Source organism: Anabrus simplex, chromosome 1 (genome assembly GCF_040414725.1).
Source record: "Anabrus simplex isolate iqAnaSimp1 chromosome 1, ASM4041472v1, whole genome shotgun sequence".
In the NCBI taxonomy this organism is placed as follows: domain Eukaryota; kingdom Metazoa; phylum Arthropoda; class Insecta; order Orthoptera; family Tettigoniidae; genus Anabrus; species Anabrus simplex.
The window spans coordinates 281,965,104-281,992,409 of record NC_090265.1 but is presented as its reverse complement, the minus strand read 5'-3'; the positions used below and the strand labels follow the sequence as shown (position 1 = coordinate 281,992,409).

General features: G+C 42.2%; 1 protein-coding gene across 1 annotated transcript in view; it reads right to left on the bottom strand.

Annotated features, from left to right (window-relative positions):
* ap (apterous) overlaps positions 1-27,306 on the bottom strand; it is a 659,168-nt gene that overhangs the window by 15,486 nt on the left and 616,376 nt on the right. The window contains exon 4 of the mRNA XM_067140597.2: positions 18,559-18,782. Coding sequence (XP_066996698.1) covers positions 18,559-18,782 — 224 coding nt within the window. The remainder of the gene's footprint in view (positions 1-18,558; positions 18,783-27,306) is intronic.

Here is a 27,306-nt window from a genome sequence, read left to right as displayed (position 1 = left end):
AGAAAAGCCTACGTGAACAACTGATAGGGAATCTGCCGCCTGGGCGACTGCCGTAAATGAAGATCACTGGTGATTGATTGATTGATTGATTGATTGATTGATTGATTGATTGATTGATTGATTGATTGATTGATTGATTGATTGATTGATTGATTGATTGATTGAAGGTAAATCCAGCATTTACCGTTGTGAAAATGCGAAACCACGGGAAAGTTTCAGGGCTGCTGAGAGTGGGGATCAAACCCACTATCTCCCGAATGCAACCTAATAACTACGTGACCCAAAACCATGGAGACATTTTCTCAGTACACGCTAAGTAAATTCGAACCTTAGCCTAACGAAATCATGCGTTTAAGTTTGGGCTAATGGCTTTGAATCTAAAGATCCGATTTGAATGGCTGAGGTACCGTGAAAATCGCTACGCGGGACGAGGGTGACGATTTTGATGTGAGTGATCTAGTTTGCGAATAATAACCCCGAAACCAAAAGATATACGGACGTGGTTAAGATGCCTAAATATAGAGCAATTCAGGCCTCATGTTTCATAATAAAATTGTCTGAATCTCAAAAGCATAAAATGGCAAAAGAGGGCTCCAAAATTTGAAGCTCCATTTTTACCAGGTGATTCCGACCCCTCACGTAGGATACTGTTAAAAAGCTCTCCCTAAGCCCCAGAAAGTGGAATCACGATGACTGTCTACAATCCTTGGGGACTAACTTACGAGGGGTTTGAAAATGTGAAAATTTCATATTATGATTCATAACGACTTGTGAATGTAAATTCCAAAGCGTCGTGTGTGTATTACTAGGTAGAGAATCTTACGCCTGACATAACGGTACCATTCTGGTAAACTTAGGATACCTTGGGCAGAAGTTACAGCTACATGGCGTACCAAATATTGCAAGTGACCAAATGTTCTTCAACGCACGCTCGAGTTATATAGTGTCACTAGGTGACCAGCCAGGTCAGCCTCTTGTCGGTAGATTTACTGTGACACGTAAAATAACTCCTGCGGGACAAAATTCCTGTACCTCGGCGTCTCCCAAAACCACAAGGAAATATACTTAGTGGGACGTAAATCCAATAATATCGTTGTCGTTAAGATTATTATTATTATTATTAGTAACATTATGAAACGTAAAATATTTTCTTGTAAATGTACTTTAAAATATTTATGTCAATGATTTGATAAATTTTCTTTCAGTAATTAAACATGCATCCTTTTGACAAGTTCTTACTCCACAAGAATATGAAAATATCTATTATTTATACTCATTCATGATTAATTTGGGGATGAATCATTTATGCAATAAGGATTACTACTGTGTTATTGAAGTTTCTCGGCAATCCTATTATGTGAAATCTATTTACACATGAACGAACACATTGTTCTTAATTTTACACACATTTATGAGTATCCCAAATTACAGAGAAACATTCTATGCGTGAAGCACACTGACCTAGGACAAAGTACGTCACTGCCATACTTGCCGTAATCCTCACGTAGTGGCCAGCGTCCTAGAAAGGCCTGGTTTACGAAGTCGATAACAAATTCAATGTATCGGCAAAGAGGAACACATGTTTGTGAAAGGAACGAACCTGCTCTCTTAGTTCTCGTCATCTGTGACTGTTATTTACAGTACATATGATGATGAATAAAATCAGAGCCTGTTTTATGTGCAACCGGCACGTTACATCTCACGCCGAGAAGCGTTCGTTACTGAAGCAGTTTTCTCGCCACATTTACAGAACGTTCTCGCTTCCTTCACCCCTTCCACAGTCTTCTCCCGCCGTCTGCTCTCATCAAAGACTTTTTAATGACAGTCCTTCAGCTTGCGAAGAAGAAGTAGGGTAAGAAAGAGGAGGAGGAGAATTTTGTCACAGCTTCAAAGAATACTTGAGAGAACCATCCCGACCATCAATTTTATTTTTAAAATAGCACGCTAAGACGAATAACAGTTCAACGATCTGAAACAATTTAATGACTCTATTATTTTCTAAGCACTAATCTTTCTTTCTTCCTTCCTAGAATGAGTAAATAATATACACTCGTGTTACACCGATGATTTTTCTAAAAGGAACACTAACATGCGACACTAGTAACACAGAAGCACACAAAATAAAACATTATTTTCACTCTCTCTTTTTATATGAGAACGTGGCAAGTTTAGAGGTTTCGTTTAAGGATATCAAGGGATGAACTATATAATTACTTGTTTATGGCAAGTCTTAAAAATGATAAAAAATTCATGGTAAAGGAAGGTTGTAGACTGAGGAGATAATTTCACAAACCTGATCGGCCAGGAGACGATTGATCTCGCGATCACAGAACGTTAAAAGTACAAGTAGGATATTATCATTACTATTATTATTATTATGTTTATTTATTTATTTATTTATTTATTTATTTATTTATTTATTAGTTGCAGGAGGCATGATTAGCTCATTGGCTCCTCACGCGGAAGGCTGGGATTCGAATCCCGATCGGCCCTGGGTTGAGGTTTTCGTCACAAGAATCGCGTGGCGTCAGGAAGGGTATCCGGTCTTAAACCCCAGGCCAAAAGCAAAAATGATCCTAGGTGGCTCCAGCGACCGTACAAATACCTGGGACAAACTGAAGAAAGTTGTATTATTCAGTACTTGCGAATAAGCCCATTTACGACAACGCAAAGTATTTAGGGGCATTTGTCCGCCTTGTTTTGTGCATATATTTCTTTCGTTGTTTTGCTCTAGGCTTCTCTATTTCGTTCTTCGATTTTCTTCCGTTTGTCATCTCAACTGACTTGTCATTGTTCTGGATGTCTTCTTGTGTGATTCTAACCAATTTAAAGTCGTTATCGATATCGCAGATCCTTTCCATAGCGTCTGTTCGATTGATTGTACCGTGAACCTGTCATGATTCATTCTTTTGAAGTGTCAGTGAAAATTCTAACCTGCATTTTCTAACGGTACTCTGAATGTCTGTGTGTTGCATGATTTGTTCAGTGTTCGTCTGTAAGTTCTGGAGCTAGACTTTTCCTGAAATAACAGTTATCAGGCATTACTATTTTTAAGGTTTTTGGAAACCTCGGGGTACAGGAATTTCCGTGTCAGAAAATCTACGACATAAGAAGGAGAACACTTTTAAATAACAGCTGACTGAGCCGGGATCAAATAGGCCAACTTCAGCTCAGACCGCCAGCACTCAACTCAGCCCGGCAGAAAAATGGAATACTTTGGGCACATAGTGGGAAATGAAGTGTCAAATACTCCGGTTCGCCATTCAAGACAAAATAGGTCGAGAACGCCGACGGATTTCCCTAGTTAAGGTACCTGAGAGATTGGTACCAAATATACAGTATAACATAACACGCAAGCGGCTGAAATCACCTCAACGATAGCCAACATCCGGAATGGATAAAGCACTATAATAATAATAATAATAATAATAATAATAATAATAATAATAATAATAATAATAATAATAACGGCAAAGGTAACACTTAGGATGTCTGCGTGCCATTTCGATGTCACAATTTCTTTATTAGATCGCACAGAAACTGCTATATACTCTATTTATCACTGCTAATTCATACCCTTCAGTTATCCTGTTGACTAATCATGGATCCATAGATCAGTTCCAATCCTTTTTATTCACTCATTCATTCTTGTGTTCTCGATTCTTCCTTTTCACTCTAGTAGTATTCCATTCATTAATTCTCACACACAATCCTATAGGCGATTTCCATATATATATATAATGGTTTTCTCCATATACAATTTACATTTTGGAAGAGAGAAGTTCTTACATTTTACATATACGAGAATTCTGTATACCGCCTGGTATATTAAAACTGTTGAAATCAGCCTCTCGCTTTGAAATAGTTTTTTTTTTTTGCTAGTTGTTTTACGTCGCACCGACACAGATAGGTCCTACGGCGACGATGGGACAGGAAAGGGCTAGGACTTGGAAGGAAGCGGCCGTGGCGTTAATTAAGGTACAGCCCCAGCATTTGCCTGGTGTGAAAATGGGAAACCACGGAAAATCATTTTCAGGGCTGCCGACAGTGGGATTCGAACCTACTATCTCCCGAATACTGGATACAGGCCGCACTTAAGCGACTGCAGCTATCGAGCTTAGTTTGAAATAGTTTAACTGAACAGCAATCTGATTCTGCAATCTAGAACATTCGATGTGGGTGCCGAAATAACTTCACTACTTTGTCAACCAAAAAGCACTTTCCTATTCCTATGTTCTGAGGGAGGCATCTTGCTGAGTAGAACCACGTGCTTTAGGCCTATGTGTGTGTGTGTGTGTGTGTGTGAGAGAGAGATGAACCGTACATGAATTTTAAATCTGTTCGTTTCACGTTCCACCAACTCACGCAAGTTTTATGGCGACGATGGAACCGGTAGAGCTTGAAAGGAAATAGCCGTGCTATTAATTAAGGTACAGCTCCAGTATTTGCCTGGTTTGAAAATTAGAAAGCAGGGAAAACCATATTTAGGGCTGTCGACAGTGGTGTACGAACCCACCACCTCCCGAATGCAATTCAACGGCTACACTGATCGTTCCACGCAGTAGAAGTAAGTTACTCATAAGGCAGTCTCAAACGAAAGTCTTCCATGTTCACAGTTTTCAGTAAAAGCAACTTTAGTGTAGTTTCTTCCGCCAGTTTAATCTAATTTTCAGGACTATATCCAGCCACTCTTCGTTACCGCCGCTAGCCCTAACTAATTGCCTTATATCCATGCACTATGCTAATGTTTAAGTGGGGCGGAGGGTTGTCAGGGTGTTTACCGTTTATGCGCCAGGGAAAGGGGGTGAGCAATTACCAAATTGGCATGGCTCTCGGGAGGAGAAGATCGCCTTACTGGGAAGGCTTCTATGTTTAAATATGTCAACTGGGTGTTTTAACAATATTAAATACAACCAACAATTCGTCGCTGTTCGGGCAAAAGGTCATACCTCCCAATGCTCTTCCTATCCATTATATTCCTTACGACTGGTCACGCCACTCAGCCACATATGGATATTTAGAACAATATTCGTTGTGTTCATTTTCCTATGCTTACGTGTAAAGGAAAATGAATCTTACCGTACCACATTCCAGGAATGTATGTTTGCATGACTTATTTACGCACTCCTACAGTGTAATGTACTTAAATTTCATTTTCCTTTACACTTTACAGCCAACGGCCGTAGCCGTGTTGAAACACCGGATCCAGTGAGATCTCCGAAGTTAAGCAACATTGGGCGTGGTCAGGAGTTGGATGGGTTGCCACGCGCTGTTGGTGGGGGGTAAGGGAATGGAGGAGCGGAAAGGAACTGGCCACCCTACCGCACGTAAACTCCGGCTCAGGAACACCTCTGCGGAGGTTCGGACCTGCCTTCGGGCAGAATAACCCTTACCTTACCTTACCCTTTAGTATACGAAATTCATGCCTCTGCTGGCGGGACCTGGTGTTTACAGTGCACTATGTCTTCTGGTATGGGCTAGAGCAATCTTGTTACTTTCATTGATCTGTCTCAGCCTTATCCTTGGCTTTGACAAAATGAATGCCATTCCTTCTGCAGCCAGTCCCTGCTATGAATGGTGTGAAAATACTGTTCATAGGGTCGGTTGGTGCATGCATTTCAGTGGGCTTGGCAGACTGATATGTAATAGCAACTTCTGGCTCGGTGAGGAAAGCAACGGGAAACTACCTCATTCCCCATTTCCCTAGTAGTGTCGTGCATTGTTCGAACATGAGACAGGCAACCAAGACAGAACATCATGTGCCTGGCCGCATATGCAACCAGTATCACGCATGAGTGGAGCGTGTAAACTAAAATGCCCGAGTTTGCTCGAATTCGTTCGACAGGTCATGTTCGGAGCGAAGCTTGCTGACTAGGGAGGATGGCCTTGCTTGCTTTACTGACGTTGCAAGCAATGTGTTTTTTCCAGTTACACGGAATCCCTCGTTTACATATAGCAAACCCCGCGAATTTGGAGCTATAAAAGGGCGAACGAATGGTTGAGTTACCCTTTTGTTTTGAGCTGAAGTTCACCATGCCACGTGAATCGACGGACAGCGTTATGACTAAAATTCAAAGCAGTGAATCAAGAGAGATGGGCTCAGTTCTGATGTTTGGAAGAAGTTTCTGCTTGTGGTCACTGTAGATAGTAAGCAGACATGGTATGTTTCCTGTGAAATGTGCAATGCACTGTTAACATATAAACCCGGTACAACTCATTTAAAGGAACACGTTTGCAAATTTAATGCTGGCCTTTCTCACCAAGTATTGCCCGGCATTACAAAGCAGACCATAACTAACGCGTGTGATTTCATGTGTGCCAAATATTTCCGACCGTTTAACACTGTTGCCGGAGAAAGCTTTAAAAATTAGGGCAAGAACTGATTAAAATCGATGATAATTTTGGAAAAGTAGATATTGTCGATGTGTTACCGCATCCTTCCTCCATCAGTAGAAACGTCCAAGCAAAGGAAGATGAAATACGAAGCGAAAAAATGCCGCTGATTATTTCTGCTATGCACGACAAATGTTGCTCGGCTACTGTTGATATGTGGACTGACCAACACAACCAAACGCATTATCTGACGCTGACTAGGCAGCATATAGACAGAGAGTGGAAGCTGATCAGTAATGTGCTTTTTACTACAAAATTTCCAAATACAAAGAAAACAAGTGCATTTATAATTGAGGAATTTCACGAAAGAACGTCCGAGTTAAACATTTCTCAGTGTGATTATGAAGACATGTTTTTTGTAACAGATCAGGGTTCAAACATAATGACAGATTTCAAAGAACATAGACGTCTGCCTTGTGCTGCTCTCTGCATAAATACAGCATTTGCGCACGTATTGGATGAAACGAGATTTCTTGTGGAAGATTCTCCAGTATCAAACACAATAAACGCCGCAAAGGCAGTAGTGAGGTACCTGAAAGAAGCAGTCTTGCTGCCCAGCTTCAAACAACGGTACAGCAAGAAGTAATGACTACGTGGAATAGTCTCTATACGATGTTACAGTCTGTGTTTAAGCAGCAGGAATACACGAGGCAGCACATGAAATTCATTAACCATTTCTCCGACAGGAGCGATATTTACTACATTATTTTCCAGTATATTGTAGAATCACAGTCTAAAAATATGAGTTTAACTATTGACAATTACATGCCCAGTAATAAGTCCACCATTGAGGCAAAAGCGAATGTTTCCATAGAAAAAGGTGCGCGAGACAAACAACAGAGTACGGCTAAACAAGAACGAGTGGAAGCTAGCACTCCTACGTGTGCCTGAGACAGTACATACCCCGGCCAAATTAATAGAATCAACACAATTTTTTTACAAAATTTTCTTTAATTGCTAATTGCAATAGATTATTACATTTATTCCAGTAAATGAGTGAACTTCTGTTTCTTAACCCTTTAAAACAAATTTACATGACTAGTTAGGAAATTCCTTAGAAATTATAGCAAATGTCCTTATGCCTGTGCAGTTTCAATATTTTGTGCTACCACCCTTTGCATCTATCAGAGCCTTTACCCGCCTGGGCATGCTTTCGATGCAGCTCTGGACAGTTTCCTGTATGCGAGGGTTATGGTACCAAACCTCATTGAGCTTTTCTATGAGTCTCCTCTTTGTAGTTATAGTTTCTTTTGCTATCTCTCGCTTTACCAATTCCCACACATTTTCAATTGGGTTCATGTCGGGGGAATTTCCCGGCCATGGCAATAACGGTATGCTGTGATGGCGCAGAAAGTCTATGACTGACTTAGCTGTGTGGCAGGGTGCTCCATCTTGCATAAAAGTCATCTTTTCCCCATTGGGAAACCATTCCTGTATCTGAGGCAGTAGTTCTGTACGCAGAATTTCCTTGTACTGGTCCTGACGCATGGTACCTTCCACTATATGGAGACGTCCTGTTCCTTCACCACTGATTACTGACCAGACCATAACTTTATCAGGATGCTTCACCGTCCGGGAAACACAATCTGGGTGATATTTTTCGCCTGATCTACGACGAACAAACTGGGACTTCTGCTTAAGAATTTCAAAGGTTGACTCATCACTGAAGCAAACCTGAAATTTAATAAAGGATAACATCAATTCCTTACATAACCTCCAAAATCTCTCTAATAACCACCATAAACATTGTAGATGAGCACTTACCGACTTCCAATAGTTAATATCATGATCTCTGTGTTCCTTGGCCCACTTTAATCGCTTAGCCATCATAACAGGCGTGAGCCTTGGTTTTTTGCAAGGTCTGTGCGCTTTGAGGTCTAAATCTTTCAGCTTTCGGCGTGTTGTTCGTTCAGAAACTTGGACTCCGTTTGCTTCCAGTTCAGTTTTTAACATTTTTACTGTTGAATAACGGTTTTGTTTACAAATTTTGGTAAGGCATCGTTCACCACGCTCTGTAAAAAGAGGTTTTCTGCCACAATGCCGTTTCCTTTTTACACTCAGATCTTCACCAAAAGCTAGTTTTTTATTGATACGGTTCACTGTAGGCTGAGACACACCTACTTTATTGCTAATTTCACGCTGAGAATACATTCCTGTCTCAATTAGGACCTTTATCTGTGCCCTTTTCCGAGGTGTTATGTCACCAGACATCCTAACCTGCAAAAAATTAAAAGAACTCCTTCATTTCCAAACAATACTTCATTTCTATGTGAATTGCATTGTAAAATCACCAAACACAGTTTAGAAAATGAAGTGCAAATAGTATTATGGCTTACCTTTGAATTATAGTGTCAAACAAACAATGAAAAACCGCTAGTTGCAATAAACCAGTTTGGCGCCAAATGCTACCCAGCAGTAGACAGTTGCACATCGAACGCGGTAGTGACAATTGAGTAACTCTAATGCAATTGTACCAACTGTAAATATCTAACTATTGAATGTAGCTTCTTTTCTTGCATATACCAAGCCTTCAAACCAGTTTTAAATCGCTTCAGATTCCATGACTTAAAGAAAATCTTACTGATTCTATTAATTTGGCCGGGGACTGTACGTGAACGAGCGAGTATGAAGGGGCAAGTTCGAACGAACATAGCTCGCCTCGCTTGTGAGAAGCGAGGCTTGGTCATAGCCATACTCGCCAAATATGAACCGAGCATAGAGCGTGTTTTGCACGACACTATTCCCTAGTACGCCTCTTCAGTGATGCCTAGGCCATCTATGACAGCTGATGGCGGAGCTGTTGAGGATCCAACAAGCTTTCGGGCTGAGGACTAAACATACATACATACGAAGTTGAACACAACGAAAATTGTTCTGATGGACTGCATATCCATATGTGGCTGGGAGGCGTGACCAGTCTTAAGGAAAATAATGGATAGGAAGAGCATTGTGGGGATGTGACCTTTTGCCCGAACAGTGGCGAAGAACCGAGAAGCACGATGAATTTATTTAGTTGATGTGTTTGCTTTTTTGTTTTCCCAAAATCTGCTCACTTTCTCGTTGAAATGTTTCTTGCTATCTTCTGTCCGGGTTTCGTTATTTCCATTCTTGCGTTTCGTGTTCAGTTGTTCTATTTAGAATACTTTCACAACGCTCAGAGAAAATGTTTTACGCAGAAGTAATGATATGCTTGACCTCACAGAACAGCAGTTTTTGAAGTGATATAGGTTATCGAAGTCTGTCGTGAGAAAAGTACTTGAAGAGATAAAAGGGAGTACAATACTCAAAGAAACTCACCTCTATCTCCAATGCAGTAATTACTGATTGCTGCGAAACATTATGCAACGGGGTCATTTAGATCATTACGGGAGATACCAATGTTGTAAATTGTAGAAGAGAGACCTACATAAACCAATATTCCGTTAACCCTCTACTGCATATTGTTGCCATTAGGCAACAAATAACTTTTCATCTGTACACATGGATAAATACAGGATGAAGCGAAATTCGCGCACTTGGGCGTCGCAGCGCGACTCCTCACATGCCAGCAATAAAAAAATGTCTCTCACAAAATTTCCTCCTGCGAGTATATCCGGGAGAAAAAGGTCGTTGAAGAGTGACAATCTGGCAACAGTGTAACCACATGTAGGGTAACTACCTCTGTCATCACACATTAATCGTGCTGTACAGTCGGTGCAGTGGATAGAGTTCAGGGTTAGCATGTAGGTGGTCTAGGGATTGAGCCGCGTGTTTTTTATTTTGTAAATGTAGTCCAGGTGGTATGGTATCTGGCATCTTAATCGTCAACAGCGATTGTAGCGGGTCCTCTAGAAACCATTTTCACGTACATTCTACGATCCTAGAAACGGACGAACATTCGTTTTCATTGGTCAGCTTTGAAAGATGCCCTTTCCATTTCGTAGGCGGGAATTTATTCGCACCACTTCATCTACTAGATGCGTTACAACGTGTTCAGCGTTACTAAATTTTGTAAATGTAGGATACATGTGACCTCAGAAACGGTGTTTTACTGTATTAAAGTATGTAATGTCCGCTGGAAATTAGCAAATAAAAAAAGCGCCACAACCAGGGATCGAACCCTCGACCTCCTGCATGCTAACCCAGAACTCTATCCACTGCACCAACTAAACAGCACGGCTAATACGGCTAATACGTGCTGACAGAGGTAGTTACCCTACATGTGGTTGCAGTGTTGCCAGATTGCTATTCTGCAACGTTCTTTTTCTCCCGGATAAACTCGCAGGACGAACTTTTGTGAGAGACATTTTTTTATTGCTAGCATGTGAGGAGTCGTGCTACGACGCCCGAGTGCGCGAATTTCGCTTCACCCTGTATTGTAGACAGAGGTAGTTTTACGGCACACCTTCAACTGTACAATCAATTAAACATATATCCCAGTGATGCCTTTTTTTTTTCTTTTTACATAAGACAAAACAGACCTACAACCTCCTTCCACCCCGTCAACATCCACGCGTACCAACTACCGTCTATTTTACGTGGGCCCTCCCCACCATATTACCACAGGCTTCAGGAGTACCTCTGGCTCAGCCTCAAAGACGTTCCCGACCTACGATCGCGCAAGTTGTACCGCAGTATGTACCCATGGCTTAGCGTAAACTTGTGAAAAATCGTATATATATTCAACTATGGCAATCCACTTCACATACGAGTGTTAAGCTATTAGCCCCAGTTAAGAATTGGTGGTACCTTTAAAACACTGGACGTATGTTGAACATTAAAGCTTCACCAAACGAAAACGAAAAATAATTCATGCAATAGAGGGTTAAGTTATTAATATGTAAGGAACACCAGATATCTTCTAGCCATTTTTATTTTAACACGATGTTAAGCAACTTAATGGGACGAGAATGCTACGCTGGGTTTCTGTGCAAACTGACGATTTACAAATGGCTGTATTCGATGTTCATGAAATACTATAGACTGGTTAGAGTAGCACTAGTAGTGGTGGTAGTTGTAGTATAGATTGAATCGACATATCGTCGCTGTTCGGGCAAAAGGTCATATCTCACAAAGCTCTTCGTATCCATTATTTTCCTTCAGACTGGTCACACCTCCGAATCACATATGGATATGCAGTCCATCAGAACAATTTTCCTATGCTTACGTGTAAAGGAAAACGAATCTTACCATACCACACTCTAGATGTGTATGTTTGCACGACTTATTTATGCACTCCTACAGTATAATGCACTTCAGGTTCATTTTCCTTTGCACATTAGCATACGAAAATGAACACAACGAAAATTCTTCTGATGGACGGCATGTCCATATGTGATTCGGAGGCGTGACCAATCTTAAAGCAAATAATGGATAGGAATACAATTGTGAGATATGACCTTCTCCCCGAACAGCGACGATGTATGCATGTTTAGTCCTCAGCCCGAAGGCTGGTTGGATCCTCAACAGCTCCGCCATCAGCTGTCATAGATGGCCTAGGCATCACTGAAGAGGCGTACTAGGGAAATGAGGAGTGAGGTAGTTTCCCGTTGCTTTCCTCACCAAGCCAGAAGTTGCTATTACATATCAGTCTGCCAAGCCCACTGAAATGCATGCACCAACCGACCCTATGAACAACATTTTCACACCATTCATAGCAGGGACTGGCTGCAGAAGGAATGGCATTACTAGCATCACTCATACCTCAGTCACTTTCATTTTGTCAAAGCCAAGGATAAAGCTGAGACATATCAGTGAAAGTAACAAAATTGCTCTAGCGCATACCAGAAGACATAGTGCACTGTAAACCCTAGGTCCGCCAGCAAATAATCATCATCATCATCATCTGTTTACCCTCCAGGTTCGGTTTTTCCCTCGGACTTAGCGAGGGATCCCACCTCTACCGCCTCAAGGGCAGTGTCCTGGAGCTTCAGACTCTTGGTCGGGGGATACAACTGGGGAGTATGACCAGTACCTCGCCCAGGCGGCCTCACCTGCTATGCTGAACAGGGGCCTTGTGGAGGGATGGGAAGATTGGAAGGGAGAGGCAAGGAAGAGGGAAGGAAGCGGCCGTGGCCTTAAGTTAGGTACCATCCCGGCATTCGCCTGGAGGAGAAGTGGGAAACCACGGAAAACCACTTCCAGGATGGCTGAGGTGGGAATCGAACCCACCTCTACTCAGTTGACCTCCCGAGGCTGAGTGGACCCCGTTCCAGCCCTCGTACCACTTTTCAAATTTCGAGGCAGAGCCGGGAATCGAACCCGGGCCTCCGGGGGTGGCAGCTAATCACGCTAACCACTACACCACAGAGGCGGACGCCAGCAAATAATACCTAATAATAATAATAATAAGAAGAAGAAGAATTTTATTTATTGATTAAGATTATTACTATTAGTTACCAATTAATGAATTATTAATTATTAATAATTTTTAAGAATTTATTATTATTATTATTATTATTATTATTATTATTATTATTTCACGTGCCTAATACGGCTCGATGAAGCCCTTATAAGGCAGACCCTCGGATGAGTGTTGGCTATGTTCGCCGAGGGGATAATGTTGTATGTAGCATGCGAGTTGCAGGAATATTGGGGAAAGCATAAACACCCAATCCCAGAGTCAATATAAGTAACCACTTACAGCTGAAATCCCACTACCTAGCCGGGAATGGAACCCGAGATCCGTCGGCCATGGCGCTGGACATTCGACAAATGAAAGGCACTTACTGAATGGCCGGAGAGTTATCCCTTCACTAGATGTTCAGAAGAAATGTTCGTTAAATTTGATGTCCTGTAACTGACCTCCCGAAAACTTCTCAAATGTAGTAATATACTGCAACAAAAGCAACATTGTATGGAAAACCCTTTAGTTTCTACGAAGATGGTTTCCTTGTCAACCCGTTCCCAACCCAATTCACATTGCTTTATGCTCTTAATGTTCACATTCTGAGATGATCATCCTCCTACAGTCCATTTTAGACAGACACAGGCCTACTTGAGATTTTAAAACAGAGTGGGAAGAACACATCTGCTGTACAGACTAAATACACGTGGATTAAAACAAAATAGGTTCTTTCATAACTGGTTGAAGTAAGATATAAAACAGTTTTCTATTGGTTGAACCAGCCGGCCCCGTGGTGTAGGGGTAGTGTGCCTGCCTCTTACCCGGAGGCCCCGGGTTCGATTCCCGGCCAGCTCAGGGGTTTTTACCTGGACCTGAGGGCTGGTTCGAGGTCCACTCAGCCTACGTGATTAGAATTGAGGAGCTATCTGACGGTGATATAGCGGCCCCGGTCTAGAAAGCCAAGAATAACGGCCGAGAGGATTCGTCGTGCTGACCACACGTCCCCTCACAATCTGCAGGCCTTCGGGCTGAGCAGCGGTCGCTTGGTAGGCCAAGGCCCTTCAAGGGCTGTAGTGCCATGGGGTTTGCTTTTTGGATTGGTTGAACCACCAACGACTGCTTTATGAGCTTTAACCAATCCACACCACGATCAATATAACATGCGTGCGCTCGACCTTTAGAACGTAAACGTAGTTCAACCAATTAAAGAGCCTACTTTGATTTTATCCACGTGGAGTTAACTGGCATAGGAAACGAACGTCAGTTGCAGGAGGATTTGTTCTCCTCACACTACTTCTAAAATGGACTTGGCCTATACACAAGTATTCAGTCTGAAGGTTGATCTGATTGCAGGGCGTGATAATTTATGCATTGGTAAGACATTATTACAACTTGTCTTATGGGGTTCGTATCTACATGCAGTCTGTTGAGTTTTAACAGTTACCTGTCTGAGCTCCGTGGCTAAATGCCTAGCGTGCTGGCCTTTAGTCCAAAAGGTCCTGGATTCGATTCCCGGCCGGCTTACGGATTTTAACCTCCTTTCGTTAATTCCGATGTTTCGGTGCCTGTGTATATGTACCGTCTTCAGCATTAGAAGTCATCACGGATAGTGCCCCATCTCCCAGGCGCGCAGTTTGCCTACCAGGCGTCAATTCGAAAGACCTGCTCCAGGCCTCTCCGAAGGCCACGCACAAAAAGAAAGAAAAAGTGACCTAATGCCCAAGAGGATAACATGTAGTTTAGACAATACTGTTGTTGTATGTCCGGCGCTCCCTGCTCGCTCCGCCAGCCAGCTACACGCGCGCCAAGTGTCATTCTTCTAGCCTCGACGCGCAGCCCTCAGTGCGCGTGCCTGAACCATCGTGTGTGTAATATAAAGAGGAACTCCCAGCCTGTCCAGATGCCCACTTGCCCCGGTGTCCAGCTCCAGAATACACCCTACGTCGAGCACGGAGGCTACTCCTCTTGAAAATGTGCTTCGGCCAGGTGGACTGAATTTCTGGCAGTACGAGGTATCACCTCTGGTCACCGCTCCTCTTATTCCGCTGCCCATATCCAGGTCATACTATTACATACCGTCATATTTCCTTAATTAATGCAAGCTCCCTTGGTTTCGCCAAGTAAGAATTCTTCCAACATTGAACTTGCTTTTATGAACTCAGCAAGGAAGGACTTTCCAAAACATTTATGTCAGTACTTCGGATAGTTTTCGACTATCGACTTTTCATATCAAGGACTATCTTTTCGAGATAGAAGTGGATGTAAATACTGTAAACTTGTATATAGTGTACAACAGCTAGACTCTTTCTCAAGATTCCTAATTCATTTTGCTTCAAGTTAAATTTCAGTTTTATTTGTGTAAATAGTGTATTTTGCATTTGAAGCGAATAATAAAGTTGTGTTTTGTAAATCTCAACCTTGGTTACAACAACTGTTATCAGTATTCATTCACAAATTGTCTTATCGTACATAGGCCTATAAGTCAGTCAGTAAAGCATGTTAGAAAAGTCAACCAATATTTCAGCTTGCCGTTCAGTATGGGTACCACAAAATTTTGGACAGACCACCTGCGGTTTCTACTGAACAAATTCCATTAACAGCTTTTTCGGACAGATTATCACAACATTTTTGACTCATAGATGATAATTCATTTCGTATCTGTTAAATTGCCTTTTTCGATGCATGCTTTTGGCGATTGGTACAGAGGTTCAGCTAAGTCACTAAGCTGATCTTCATCGAGTTCCCAAACTTCTCGTTCATACCTGTAAAGCGATACTGTATAATTTCTGTTGTCAAAACCTTTTTCCTCAACTAACATAAAACGTAACTCACTAAATAAGGCATCATTGGATAGATATTTGACATAAATAGGTTATGTGTTAATGGAAGGGAGTCATCTGAAATTTTGCAATGCGGTGGTTAGCGTCACAAAATGCGTGACGGAAGTGTAACCCTAGTGACCGTGCAGGCTGTGATGTAAGGTATGGATGCATGGCCAGACAATGTTACCTAGCATCCGTGGAGGCTGCGATGTAAGGTATGGATGCATGGCCAGACAATGTTACCTAGCATCCGTGGAGGCTGCGATGTAAGGTATGGATGCATGGCCAGACAATGTTACCTAGCATCCGTGGAGGCTGCGATGTAAGGTATGGATGCATGGCCAGACAATGTTACCTAGCAACCATACAGGCTGTGATGTAAGGTATGGATGCATGGCCAGACAATGTTACCTAGCAACCGTGCAGGCTGTGATGTAAGGTATGGATACATGGCCAGACAATGTTACCTAGCAACCATACAGGCTGTGATGTAAGGTATGGATGCATGGCCAGACAATGTTACCTAGCAACCGTGCAGGCTGTGATGTAAGGTATGGATACATGGCCAGACAATGTTACCTAGCAACCGTGCAGGCTGTGATGTAAGGTATGGATGCATGGTCAGACAATGTTACCTAGCAACCGCGCAGGCTGCGATGTAAGGTATGGATGCATGACCACCGAGCTTGATAGTTGCAGTCGCTTAAGTGCGGCCAGTATCCAGTATTCGGGAGATAGCGGGTTCGAGCCCCACTGTCGGCAGCCCTGAAGATGGTTTTCCGCGGTTTCCTATTTTCACACCAGGCAAATGCTGGGGCTGTACCTTAATTAAGGCCACGGTCGCTTCCTTCCCAGTCCTAGCTCTTTCCTGTCCCATCGTCGCCTTAAGACATAACTGTGTCGGTGCGACGTAAAGCCAATAGCAAAAAAAAATGGATGCATGACCAGACAATGTTACCTAGCAACCGTGCAGACTGCGATGTAAGGTATGGATGCATGGCCAGACAATGTTACCTAGCAACCGTGCAGGCTGCGATGTAAGGTATGGATGCATGGCCAGACAATGTTACCTAGCAACCGTGCAGGCTGCGATGTAAGGTATGGATGCATGGCCAGACAATGTTACCTAGCAACCGTGCAGGCTGTGATGTAAGGTATGGATGCATGGCCAGACAATGTTACCTAGCAACCGTGCAGGCTGTGATTCAAGGTATGGATGCATGGCCAGACAATGTTACCTAGCAACCGTGCAGGCTGTGATGTAAGGTATGGATGCATGGCCAGAGAATGTTACCTAGCAACCATGCAGGCTGTGATGTAAGGTATGGATGCATGGCAAGACAATGTTACCTAGCAACCGTGCAGGCTGTGATTCAAGGTATGGATGCATGGCCAGACAATGTTACCTAGCAACCGTGCAGGCTGTGATGTAAGGTACGGATGCATAGCCAGACAATGTTACCTAGCAACCGTGCAGGCTGTGATGTAAGGTATGGATGTATGGCCAGACAATGTTACCTAGCAACCGTGCAGGCTGCGATGTAAGGTATGGATGCATGGCCAGACAATGTTACCTAGAAACCGTGCAGGCTGTCTTATGACTGGTGGTCGTTTGAAATTAGCAGCCGTTGATGGGTGGGTGTGGCCGAGAGACATTTATGATAATTTGATTTTCGTAAATGGAAAAGTGGTTTCGTTTCTATTCGCGTTGCTTTGTAATGTATCATTCGTTTTAAATTTCGCTTAATGAGCGCATTATATACACAGAGTGTACCCGTGAAGATGTTACAAACTTCCAGGAACGATGTAGGACAGCAAATTGTTCAGAATATAATTGCTATTTCAGAATCAGTGGTGTTATTGATGAGCCTAGATGCAGTTCCTGCCTATTTAGTCGTTTTCAGAAGGTTAGGTGAGGCCTGAAGCAGATGTAGGAGTACGCGGCTTTATGTACACGTCCTGGGAGAGAAAGAATTAGCATGCTCTATTAAAATTCGAGGGAACCATTCTGATGAACTGTGGCGGTCATACTACGGACATTTCGACAAATTGTTTGATTAGTTTAGTTTATTTTAAGTATGTCAGTAATTTATTCATATATTTTGAATTATATTGGCCAGTTCCATTGTTAGCGTGCTGGGTCTCGGGTTCGATTCCCGGCAGGGTCTGGAATTTTAACCATCATTGGTTAATTTCCCTAGCACGGAGGCTGGGTGTATGTGTTGTTTTCATCATCATTTCATCCTCATCACAACGCGCGGGTCGCCTACGGGCGTCAACTCACAAGACCTGCACCTGGCGAGCCGAACCCGTCCTGGGATCTCCCTGCACTAAAAGCCATACGCCATTTCATTTTCTTTTGAATTAGATTACAATTTAGGCAAAGCGTGAGGCGATTAAGTACTTTATTTTATTCATATTTTATTATTTTAATAATATTGCTATGGTTCTGAATGATGATGATTATGATTATTATTATTATTATTATTATTATTATTATTATTATTATTATTATTATTATTATTATTATTCACATAATAAAGAAAATCAGAGTATCACTTTCCATTTTTACTGCCTCGTTTCTTAGCTAATTTATTCCAGTCGATGTTCGTATTTCTATTATCATTATTACATTTAGGCAGCCAGTCTCGTATAATACAGAGCTAGCATCATATTCATATGTATTATCGTAACATTATTAATGAAGTTTGGATTAGTAATTGTAAATACATTCTAAACGTGATATTATTACATCACTGTTTGAAGAGAGATCTGAGAGTCCCTCCCTCCTCATTAAGAAAGGCACCATATAAATAAATAAATGTGTAAATTAATTAATTAATTAATTAAATAAATTTAGTTTTTCATAGGATGTCATTTAAAGGCTATATCACTTGCTCCATTATTCTGAGAGGGGGTTGAATTAGGGGGATATCAATTAAAGGAGAAGGGGCGTTGTTAGTGCGATGGCAGTAAGATTTAGGAAAGATAAACAAAATAACAGTGAAAATCTCTTACCTGTAACACTCTTTTAGGAAGCCCTGTTTTCTGTGACAGCTGCTTCAAGTCTTTGGCGTCCGGATTATGATTGATGGCGAAGTAGGACTTCATGGTGCGCAACTGATGGTGTTTGAAGGAGGTGCGCATACGCTTGGTGCGCTGTTGGCCATTAGAACCGGGCATCCCCGGCGTCGCGGGCCCTCCTCGAACGAATGGCGCGTCCAGGTAGTCGGCGTTCAGGTCTGAAACATAGCAAACAAGGAGATAAATGATATCCATTCCTAACGTCAAATTAATTTGATATGTTTCAAGCATTCATCTTAAAAGTTTAGGTCAGTTTCACTATATTGTTCATCCCCGCTGAGATGACCATCTCAGCAATGATTGACGAACGATCAACACCTGTGTCCAGGAGTGCCAGAGCTCGCCTGGCCGAGGCGGTAAAAGGCTTGCTCGGTTCACCCGGAAGAACGTCGGTTCGATTCCCCGTCAGGAAATCGTAAACATTAAGAAACGAGATTTCCTCTTCTGGAGGTACATATGGTCCTGAGGTTCATTCATCCTACACCAAAAATGAGTACCAGGTTAATTTCTGGGGGCAAAGGCGACCGGATGTAGAGCTAACCACTCTACCTCATCAAGTGCCGAGGTTACGGATAGTGGAAACCTATACTATTCGCCCCTCCAAGGGTCTTCATGGCCTGTTCGGAGATGACTTCACTTGTATTACTGTATATGGCCTGCGTCTACACAGCACAGTTACTCAACAGGCCATTCGCTCGTGGCTTCTCTTTCTCTCGTCGCCATATTACTCTTTCTCTGGAATGCTAAAATGCCATCTACTTTTGGAGAAGCTGTAGAAGTTTAAACTTTCTTCTTCATCTGTGATAAATGCCTTCATAGATTACGTAGAGTTCGATGGACACTGCATGCTAAGCTGTTCACAAGTTATTCCTATACGAGTGACTGGGCGCGAGAGGGTATTCAGTCAAATTAATATTAACATCATCTTTTTATCTTTTTTACAACTTGCTTTACATCATACCGACTCAGATATATCTTATGGCGAAGAAGGGACAGGAAAGGGCTAGAAGTGAGAAGGAAGCAGCCGTGGCCTTAATTCAGATACAGCAATTGCCTGGATTCAAAATGGGAAATCACGGAAAACCATGACTACAGCTATCGAGCTCGGTAACATCATATCGATCAAGACTTCTAATAAACAATGTATCATCAGTTATATTTATTAAACACCCTGTGAGAGGGGGTGATAGAATACATCCACGATATCCCCCGCATGTCGTATGAGGAGACTAAAAGGGGCCGCTTGAGCTCTTAACTTGGGAGCGTGGGTTGGCGACCACGGGGCCCTTAGCTGAGTCCTGGCATTGCTTCTGCTTACTTGTGCCACGCTACTCACTTTCATTTATCCTATCCTTTGATGGGCCGAGGTGTTGAATTCGTGGAGTTGATACGTACGCTAAAGAAGTTAACACAGATATGAAATATCATTCCGTAAATGTAGGTACATACATTCAATATTTGTGGCTTGTTTGTTATTTTTACGACATGTAACAATAATAGCCTAAAACAAAGAATGATGAAATACCTAACAATATGAATATGTCTGTTGTCATTTCTTGACAGATGGAGTACTTCTGCATCTAACTCTTGGCCCAGGTCAGAGTAAAATTTGGCTTTTATTGGAGTCCGAGTTTTACATATAGCTGTGACTGTATACAGTACAAACTACTAAGATATGCGCGGTGCTAAATAATGACATTCAGAGCACGCAAAATTCATCTAGATTCTAATAAATATACTCATTAAAGGGTTAATGGTGTTGCAATGGTACTTTCTGGCTCAGGAAGGCAATGGCAAACTCCCCTAACCTTCATCTTGCCTAGTATAATCATTAGGTACATTTAAAAAAAAATCGGCTACTTCTAGCCGAGTGCAGCTCTTGTAAGGCAGACCCCCCGATGAATGTGGGCGGCATCTGCCATGTGTAGGTAACTGCGTGTTATTGTGATGGAGGATAGTGTTATGTGTGGTGTGTAAGTTGCAGGAATGTTGGGGACAGCATTACAGCATTAGGTACGGTGCCGCCATTGGGTTATTTTTTTTTTTTTTTTTTTTTGGTTAATCTACAGAATCTTCGGTAGCAGCCGCCTCTGTCGCCAGTGGCAGAGTGTCCCTCTCGTAATCCCAAGATCGCCGGTTCGATCCCAGCTGAGTTAATAGACTTTGGAATGGTGATTTTAAAAAATCTGGCACTCCATGTCCAGTTGTAGGCATGTTAATGATCTCTGGTGGTACACTGAGCGTTATGTGACAAAACTGACTCAGCCATGATTTCCACTAGAGAGCAGTACAATCGGAATATCGAAATTGGTAGGCAGGCAGCCTATATCGCACCACTTCAGTAGGCAACGTAACTGAGGCCATAAAATATTAACAGTAGAATAAATCTAGTCCCTTCCTATCCCGCTGCCACCGGAAACCTACCGCGAGTCAGCTAGTGTGACTAGAGAAAGAAAAACTTGACCATTATCTCGAACTCACCAAATGAGCAGTAATGTAGTTACTATCATTAGAACAGTACTGGAGATAAGCTAGGAATAATATCGACGGGGTGACATTGTCGAATTTATTGGCCAACTTGGAATAGAAATACTAGGGGCCCTTTCCTAGTTAAGTGACGACTCCTCTTCCCAAGTCTGTCCGAAAAATGAATTATTTTTCCAGAAATTGTAGCTACGAAGATCGAAGTTCATGCAAAGGAACCACGAGGAGAATTTGTCGGTGATGTCAACACTTTTCTCGGCTCTGGACACAGCATTCAGTGACCCGCAAATCCGATAACATTGGCAGCAGAAATATTTCTGATGTAATGAAATCTCAATGCCAAGGTCACATCATTCAGACAGGATGTTGAGAGAACTTCAGCCTGATGAACTGATGATACTGTATGAGAACTTTGCACTCGATCCTCGATGATAATTATTGAGAAAAACTTGCAAGCATATTGCAATTGACAGTACCGACTTTATTGATAAAGTTACTTACCCTGACAGAATTTATTCCAGCAAAGTGGAACCTGGGTAAGTCGAATTTCTATAACGGGATTCGCGTTTTATCAATCATTTTCTTCACTCCTAGTTTTCTTTAATTGTGTAAACTTATATGGATGATTTATGTCGTTTAGTCGAATTTCTATAAACATTTTAAACTTCAAAAATATTTTTTTGAAACTTCAAAAGTTATATTTTATCCTCAGAATATTTTAGTATTTATAATAGAACTGTAATTTATACGATGCAATATTTGTTGGTTAGTAAAATTAAAATTTTGTTGGCAATGGATCTGTCCGTAATTGTCACGAACACCGAGCTCAAAGGTTGTGAATGAAATTGTCACAAATATTGCAATGTAAGGAATTGTCAGCACGTGGACCATATCCACAGTACTGCACATTTACTTCAAAAGCCCTGCCAAATACTCTATTTACTGCTATAGGCTACTTACACCACTACACCTCTTGCTCTTTCGATATCGTTACGGCTTTCTCTTGGCCTAGGCCAGATAAGAGTAGGTAAGGGTTATTCTGCACGAAGGCAGGTCCGAACCTCCGTAGAGGTGTTCCTGAGCAGCTCCTTCATTCGCTTACCCCACCTCCCCAAACAGCGCGTGGCAACCCATCCAACTCCTGACCACGCCCAATGTTGCTTAACTTCGGAGATCTCACGGGATCCGGTGTTTCAACACGGCTACGGCCGTTGGCGAGGTAAGAGTGGCGATAAAGAATATCTAGAACACGACTAGTACGTCAGGATATTAGGAAAGGTATTTCTCATGGGCTCAATAGTGCTGCAATAGATTTTCTGGCGCTATGAGGAAAGCACTGGCAAGCTGCCTCACACCTTAGTGCCACCAGAGATTTTCACAATAATTTTGACGGTGCTGTTTCAGGATCCAGTCAACCTCCGGGTTGATAACCTAACAGGCACCTATACCACAGCAATTGTTAATACCTTGAAAGAAAAGAGATACACCACCTATAAATAATTCTAATAGGCGGATTGACAACACCGCCTTTAGACAAAATTCATCTCAAGGATACAAACAACATAGAATTTACTGTACTGTCAGATTTCAGACTCATGAGAGCCAACCTGAATAAGAAGGTTTAGAGAGGAGACTGAAGTATGAGCCAACAATAGAATATTTTAAAGAGAAATGCCATCTGAAAAGTAACACAATTTTTGGTTTGATGGTTGGCACCAGAGGATCCATCCCCCTATGGGTTGGGTGGGTTGGCGACCACAGGGCCCTTAGCTGAGTATTGGCATTCCTTCCACTTAGCTTTGTCAGCTTCCTCATTTACATCTCTTCTATTTGACATCGCTTCGTCAACTCTTGTTCTTTTCCGACCCCAATGGCATTACGTATGGAGGCATAGGGAGCAATTGATTTTCACGCCTTTTATGACCCTTGTCTTTCTTTGGCCGATACCTTCATTTTCCGAAGTGTCGGATCCCTTCCATTTTTCCTTCTCTAATTAGTGTTATATAGAGGATGGTTGTCTAGTTGTACTTCCTCTTAAAATTATAATCACCACCACCACCACCACCACCACCACCACCACCACCACCACCACCACCACCACCAGAGGAACCATTCCACGTTTCTTTGAGTCCTTCCGCAAACAGTTTGAGTTATCGAAGGCCTTCAGGATCGGTACTGCAACCACAGTACTGAGAGACTCCGCTGGAATATTGAGGCAGCACTCCTGCTTGCTAGAGTATATTCGGCTACAAACACATGCCATGTAGGCTAATTTCATCTCACCTCACCCCGATCCCGTATCAGGAAACCGTACGAAGGGGTAGAAATACATACGTACCCTTTTGGGCTATAACACAACTCACTCTCCGAATTATAAAACAAAATGTCCACACCTTTTTATTAACCCATTATTGCTGAACCTAATGTCCTATAGTGATCTCTCATCACGTATTTGCTGTAGGAAGAAATCAATATAAAATAAAATTAACCTAGGTCATGCTTACTTTTATTTACCCAACTACAACACAGATGTCATATATTAGTTGGATAGAGCATCCATATTTCAGTTCCCCAACTATACCATATCTGATAGATATTTACTTGGATAGACCCCGCACATTTCTGTTGTACCCCCTAACCAACCATAATATTTACTCGGATAGCCCCCACACATTTTTGCTCCTCAACTACGATAGACGTGAATGTTGGTCTTCGGTTCCCCTTCCGGGGCCGATGACCTTAGATGTTAAGCCCCTTTAAACAACAAGCATCATCATGAAGCGGTTCCCCCTCCGGGTCAGACCATGTTGTTGCTTTAGGCCTATCTACACGTCGCCGACGATTCGAATACACTGCACTATTCTCTATCAAGGCAACCGATGTGCCCCTACTTGAATAGTTCATTTAGGTTCCGTGGTACCTGCTAATGAGTGGGGTACATTCGTCGTCTTGATAAAGAATACTATAGCGCATTAGAACCGACAGCAAACTATACATAAAACAGCAACTCTACCTAACCCGAAAAAATAACCTAATAATAGCTTCTAGTTCTTCACTGCGATAGATCATCGGCATTATTATTCGCACAGTTACACCATAAATGCTGAATATTTACTAAAACGTACCAGACATACTTTTACTCCAACAAGTGCGTAATTCCCAGGTATCTGTCTGAAAATATGCTCTCTTCAAATACTGTGTTTTTGACGGACGCACTACACCCGTTCCTCGTTTGTACCTCTGTAAATACTCGCAGGAGACATGTAATAGTGATGGAACAGCGAATAATTTTGCTGTAGCAATTGGCAGGTGGCAGAGCCGAGTAGCACTGTTTCAGGCCAATAAGCCGTTTCAAAGAGGCCTAATATCAACTGCTGGCGCTTTTTCATGTAAATCTCGATGTATATAGCAGGCCCTCAATCCTTCTGTCGGTAAATTAATTGGTCTGCATGACGGTAGGGATCAAGTACTCCAGCTTGTTGCCGCTTCAATCCGATTTGCCCCGCGTAAAGCTGATTGGCTGTGTGCGTGTGTCTGTGTGTGCCCGCCGGGGATACGCAGTGCAGCCTCGGGGTGGGATTAGCGCCCCGCTAGAGGTGGGGGTACAGCACTACACATAAGTGGCTCAACACAGAGCGCCACCGACTGTTGGTACAGTGCAGTTAATGAATACCAAACTTCGCAACTACGCGATTTCTTCACTTTACGAGTAAGGAACTGTTTTCTCAACTAAAATAAAATACGGATAGTGAGGTTTTCTCTACGTTCCATGATTAATGAAGAAGGTGAAAAATACAATTCATATTGCTGGCAGCAATTTCATTATTAACAAGAGATTTGCCGTCAGATCGACTCTTCATGGTGCCGTATACGAAGAAATATAACTAATTTGTATACCAGAAAGATCAGAAAGATGTAGAGGTTGTGAGAGCAAATCTGGAAATATTTCGAACTCAAGGTGTCTGGCAGACTGGTCAACCTTCATTTCAGAGGACCCCAGGTCCGATCACATTACCAACCACCATAGAAACTCGCAATAGTGAATACATCTCCATATGCAGATTTAGTGTCAGGAAAGGCATCAGGCCTAAAAGTGGGCCAAATCTACCTAAAGTCCCGGCCCTAAGTAACTAGTAAAAAAGTTTAAAAGATGATGATTTAGAACTCAAGGTGCACAATACTAGAAATATGGCTTCCAAGCAAAAAAGTAAGCTAGGCCTAAATAATATTATTAAAATTTTATAACTGTAACTTCTTATAAATTGTAAGTAGTACCGGTATTTCAATAAATTTAGTGGATAGTTAAACACGCTACCTCTCTGTGTAGTAATATTTAAGTTTTAAGGACCCTGATAACCCTCAACAATATATTTGTTAGTAACAATAGCATCATACATTCCTGTGGAATAAATTATATCATTTCGCTAATACTTGAAAGTACATCTTTTTTTTTTTCGTTTTTTTTCAAGCAGATAACGTCTGACCCTCATGTTACCATAGCTTATACCATATTTTGTTTCCCAGTGACAATATTGACACGTATTTTGGACAGAATTGATGTCGCATTTGAGTTTTCCACTCCACACAGATTTTACACACACGAACACCAGCGTCTCGAACTCTCGTTGTCCACTCGACTTCTCACAGCGCAGTGTAGTTCCAGAACAGTTTACAATATGAAGCATCGTTGAAGTCCGCTTAGCCGACTGACGGACTTACTCCCAACCAATGACTCGTCACGGACTTGTGAGTGTCTCGTACTGCTTATTTTCACTCGCGATTGACGCAACACCGACTCACTCAAGACGTCTACGTGCGCCAGGTGAGTTCCTTATACAGGCCTGCAGAAGATTCTTGTAGTTGCCCATTCCAAATAATTCTGGACACATTGTCCAGGGTTAACCAGCTTCCAGCTTCCTCTAAAAGCTTCCTTATCGCGAGTCTCTATTATTTTCCTCGCTGCTGACTGAAATGCGGCAAGTGACACGGGAAATACAGTAGGACTGGGTACAGGAATTCGTGAATGATATGAGCTGCATCTAGACGCTGACATCCTCTGTACTACACCAGAGCAATCCGATTGATCCCATGTTATTGTAATGTTTACACTTCATTAAGAAGTATCTTGCGCAGTTAAAAACGCTGGAATTGAAATGTTACGTGTACGGTATGTTTTCGGAATCAAAGATTGCTTTGCATTTTAGTCGCGGTGGCGCCCGCGCGTTTGATTCACTAGGAAGGAGAATGGTTCCAATAACCATCACAATGTAGATTAAAGAAAACCTAAGGCTTCCTCTGCCATAGAGTAGCCACATGCCTAAGTTAGAAATGAACTTCGTAGATGAAGCTGTGCGAATAAGCGAACTTCGGTGGTGGGATACAATGTAAGGCGAATGGACGAGGGTAGGTTACAAAGAAGAACAACGGACTCGTCCATAGTGGGGTAAGAGAATAATAATAATAATAATAATAATAATAATAATAATAATAATAATAATAATAATAATGATAATAATAATAATAATAATGATATAGGAATTTTGTCCCGCAGGAGTTCTTTTACGTGGCAGTAAATCTACCGACACGGGACTGATGTATTTGAGAACCTTCAAATACACCGGACTGAGTCAGGATCGAGAAGTAGTAGACGGAGACCAAGGGCGAGGTTGATACTTAACTTTAAGGTATGATGAGTGGAATTAAACGAGACAACAGACCTGGTTACAAAAAGAAGATTGTGAAACCAGCCATCAATTCACAGAGTCCTAGAGACTGATAGTTTAAAGGCAGTCTATACTGCTAATAATAAGAGTTGGTGTCTGACATTTCTTAGAAGGAGGTCCGTTTACTGCCTGCCGAGGCGGGATAAAGGGAGTGGCTGTGTGGTTGCCATGGAAACAAGGGTGGGGCGACTGCGGTTGCCATGGAGATAAAACTCCAGGGACCGGGCGAGTTGGCCGTGCGTGTAGAGGCGCGCGGCTGTGAGCTTGCATCCGGGAGATAGTAGGTTCGAATCCCACTATCGGTAGCCCTGAAAATGGTTTTCCGTGGTTTCCCATTTTCACACCAGGTAAATGCTGGGGCTGTACCTTAATTAAGGCCACGGCCGCTTCCTTCCAACTCCCAGGCCTTTCCTATCCCATCGTCGCCATAAGACCTATCTGTGTCGGTGCGACGTAAAGCCCATAGCAAAAAAAA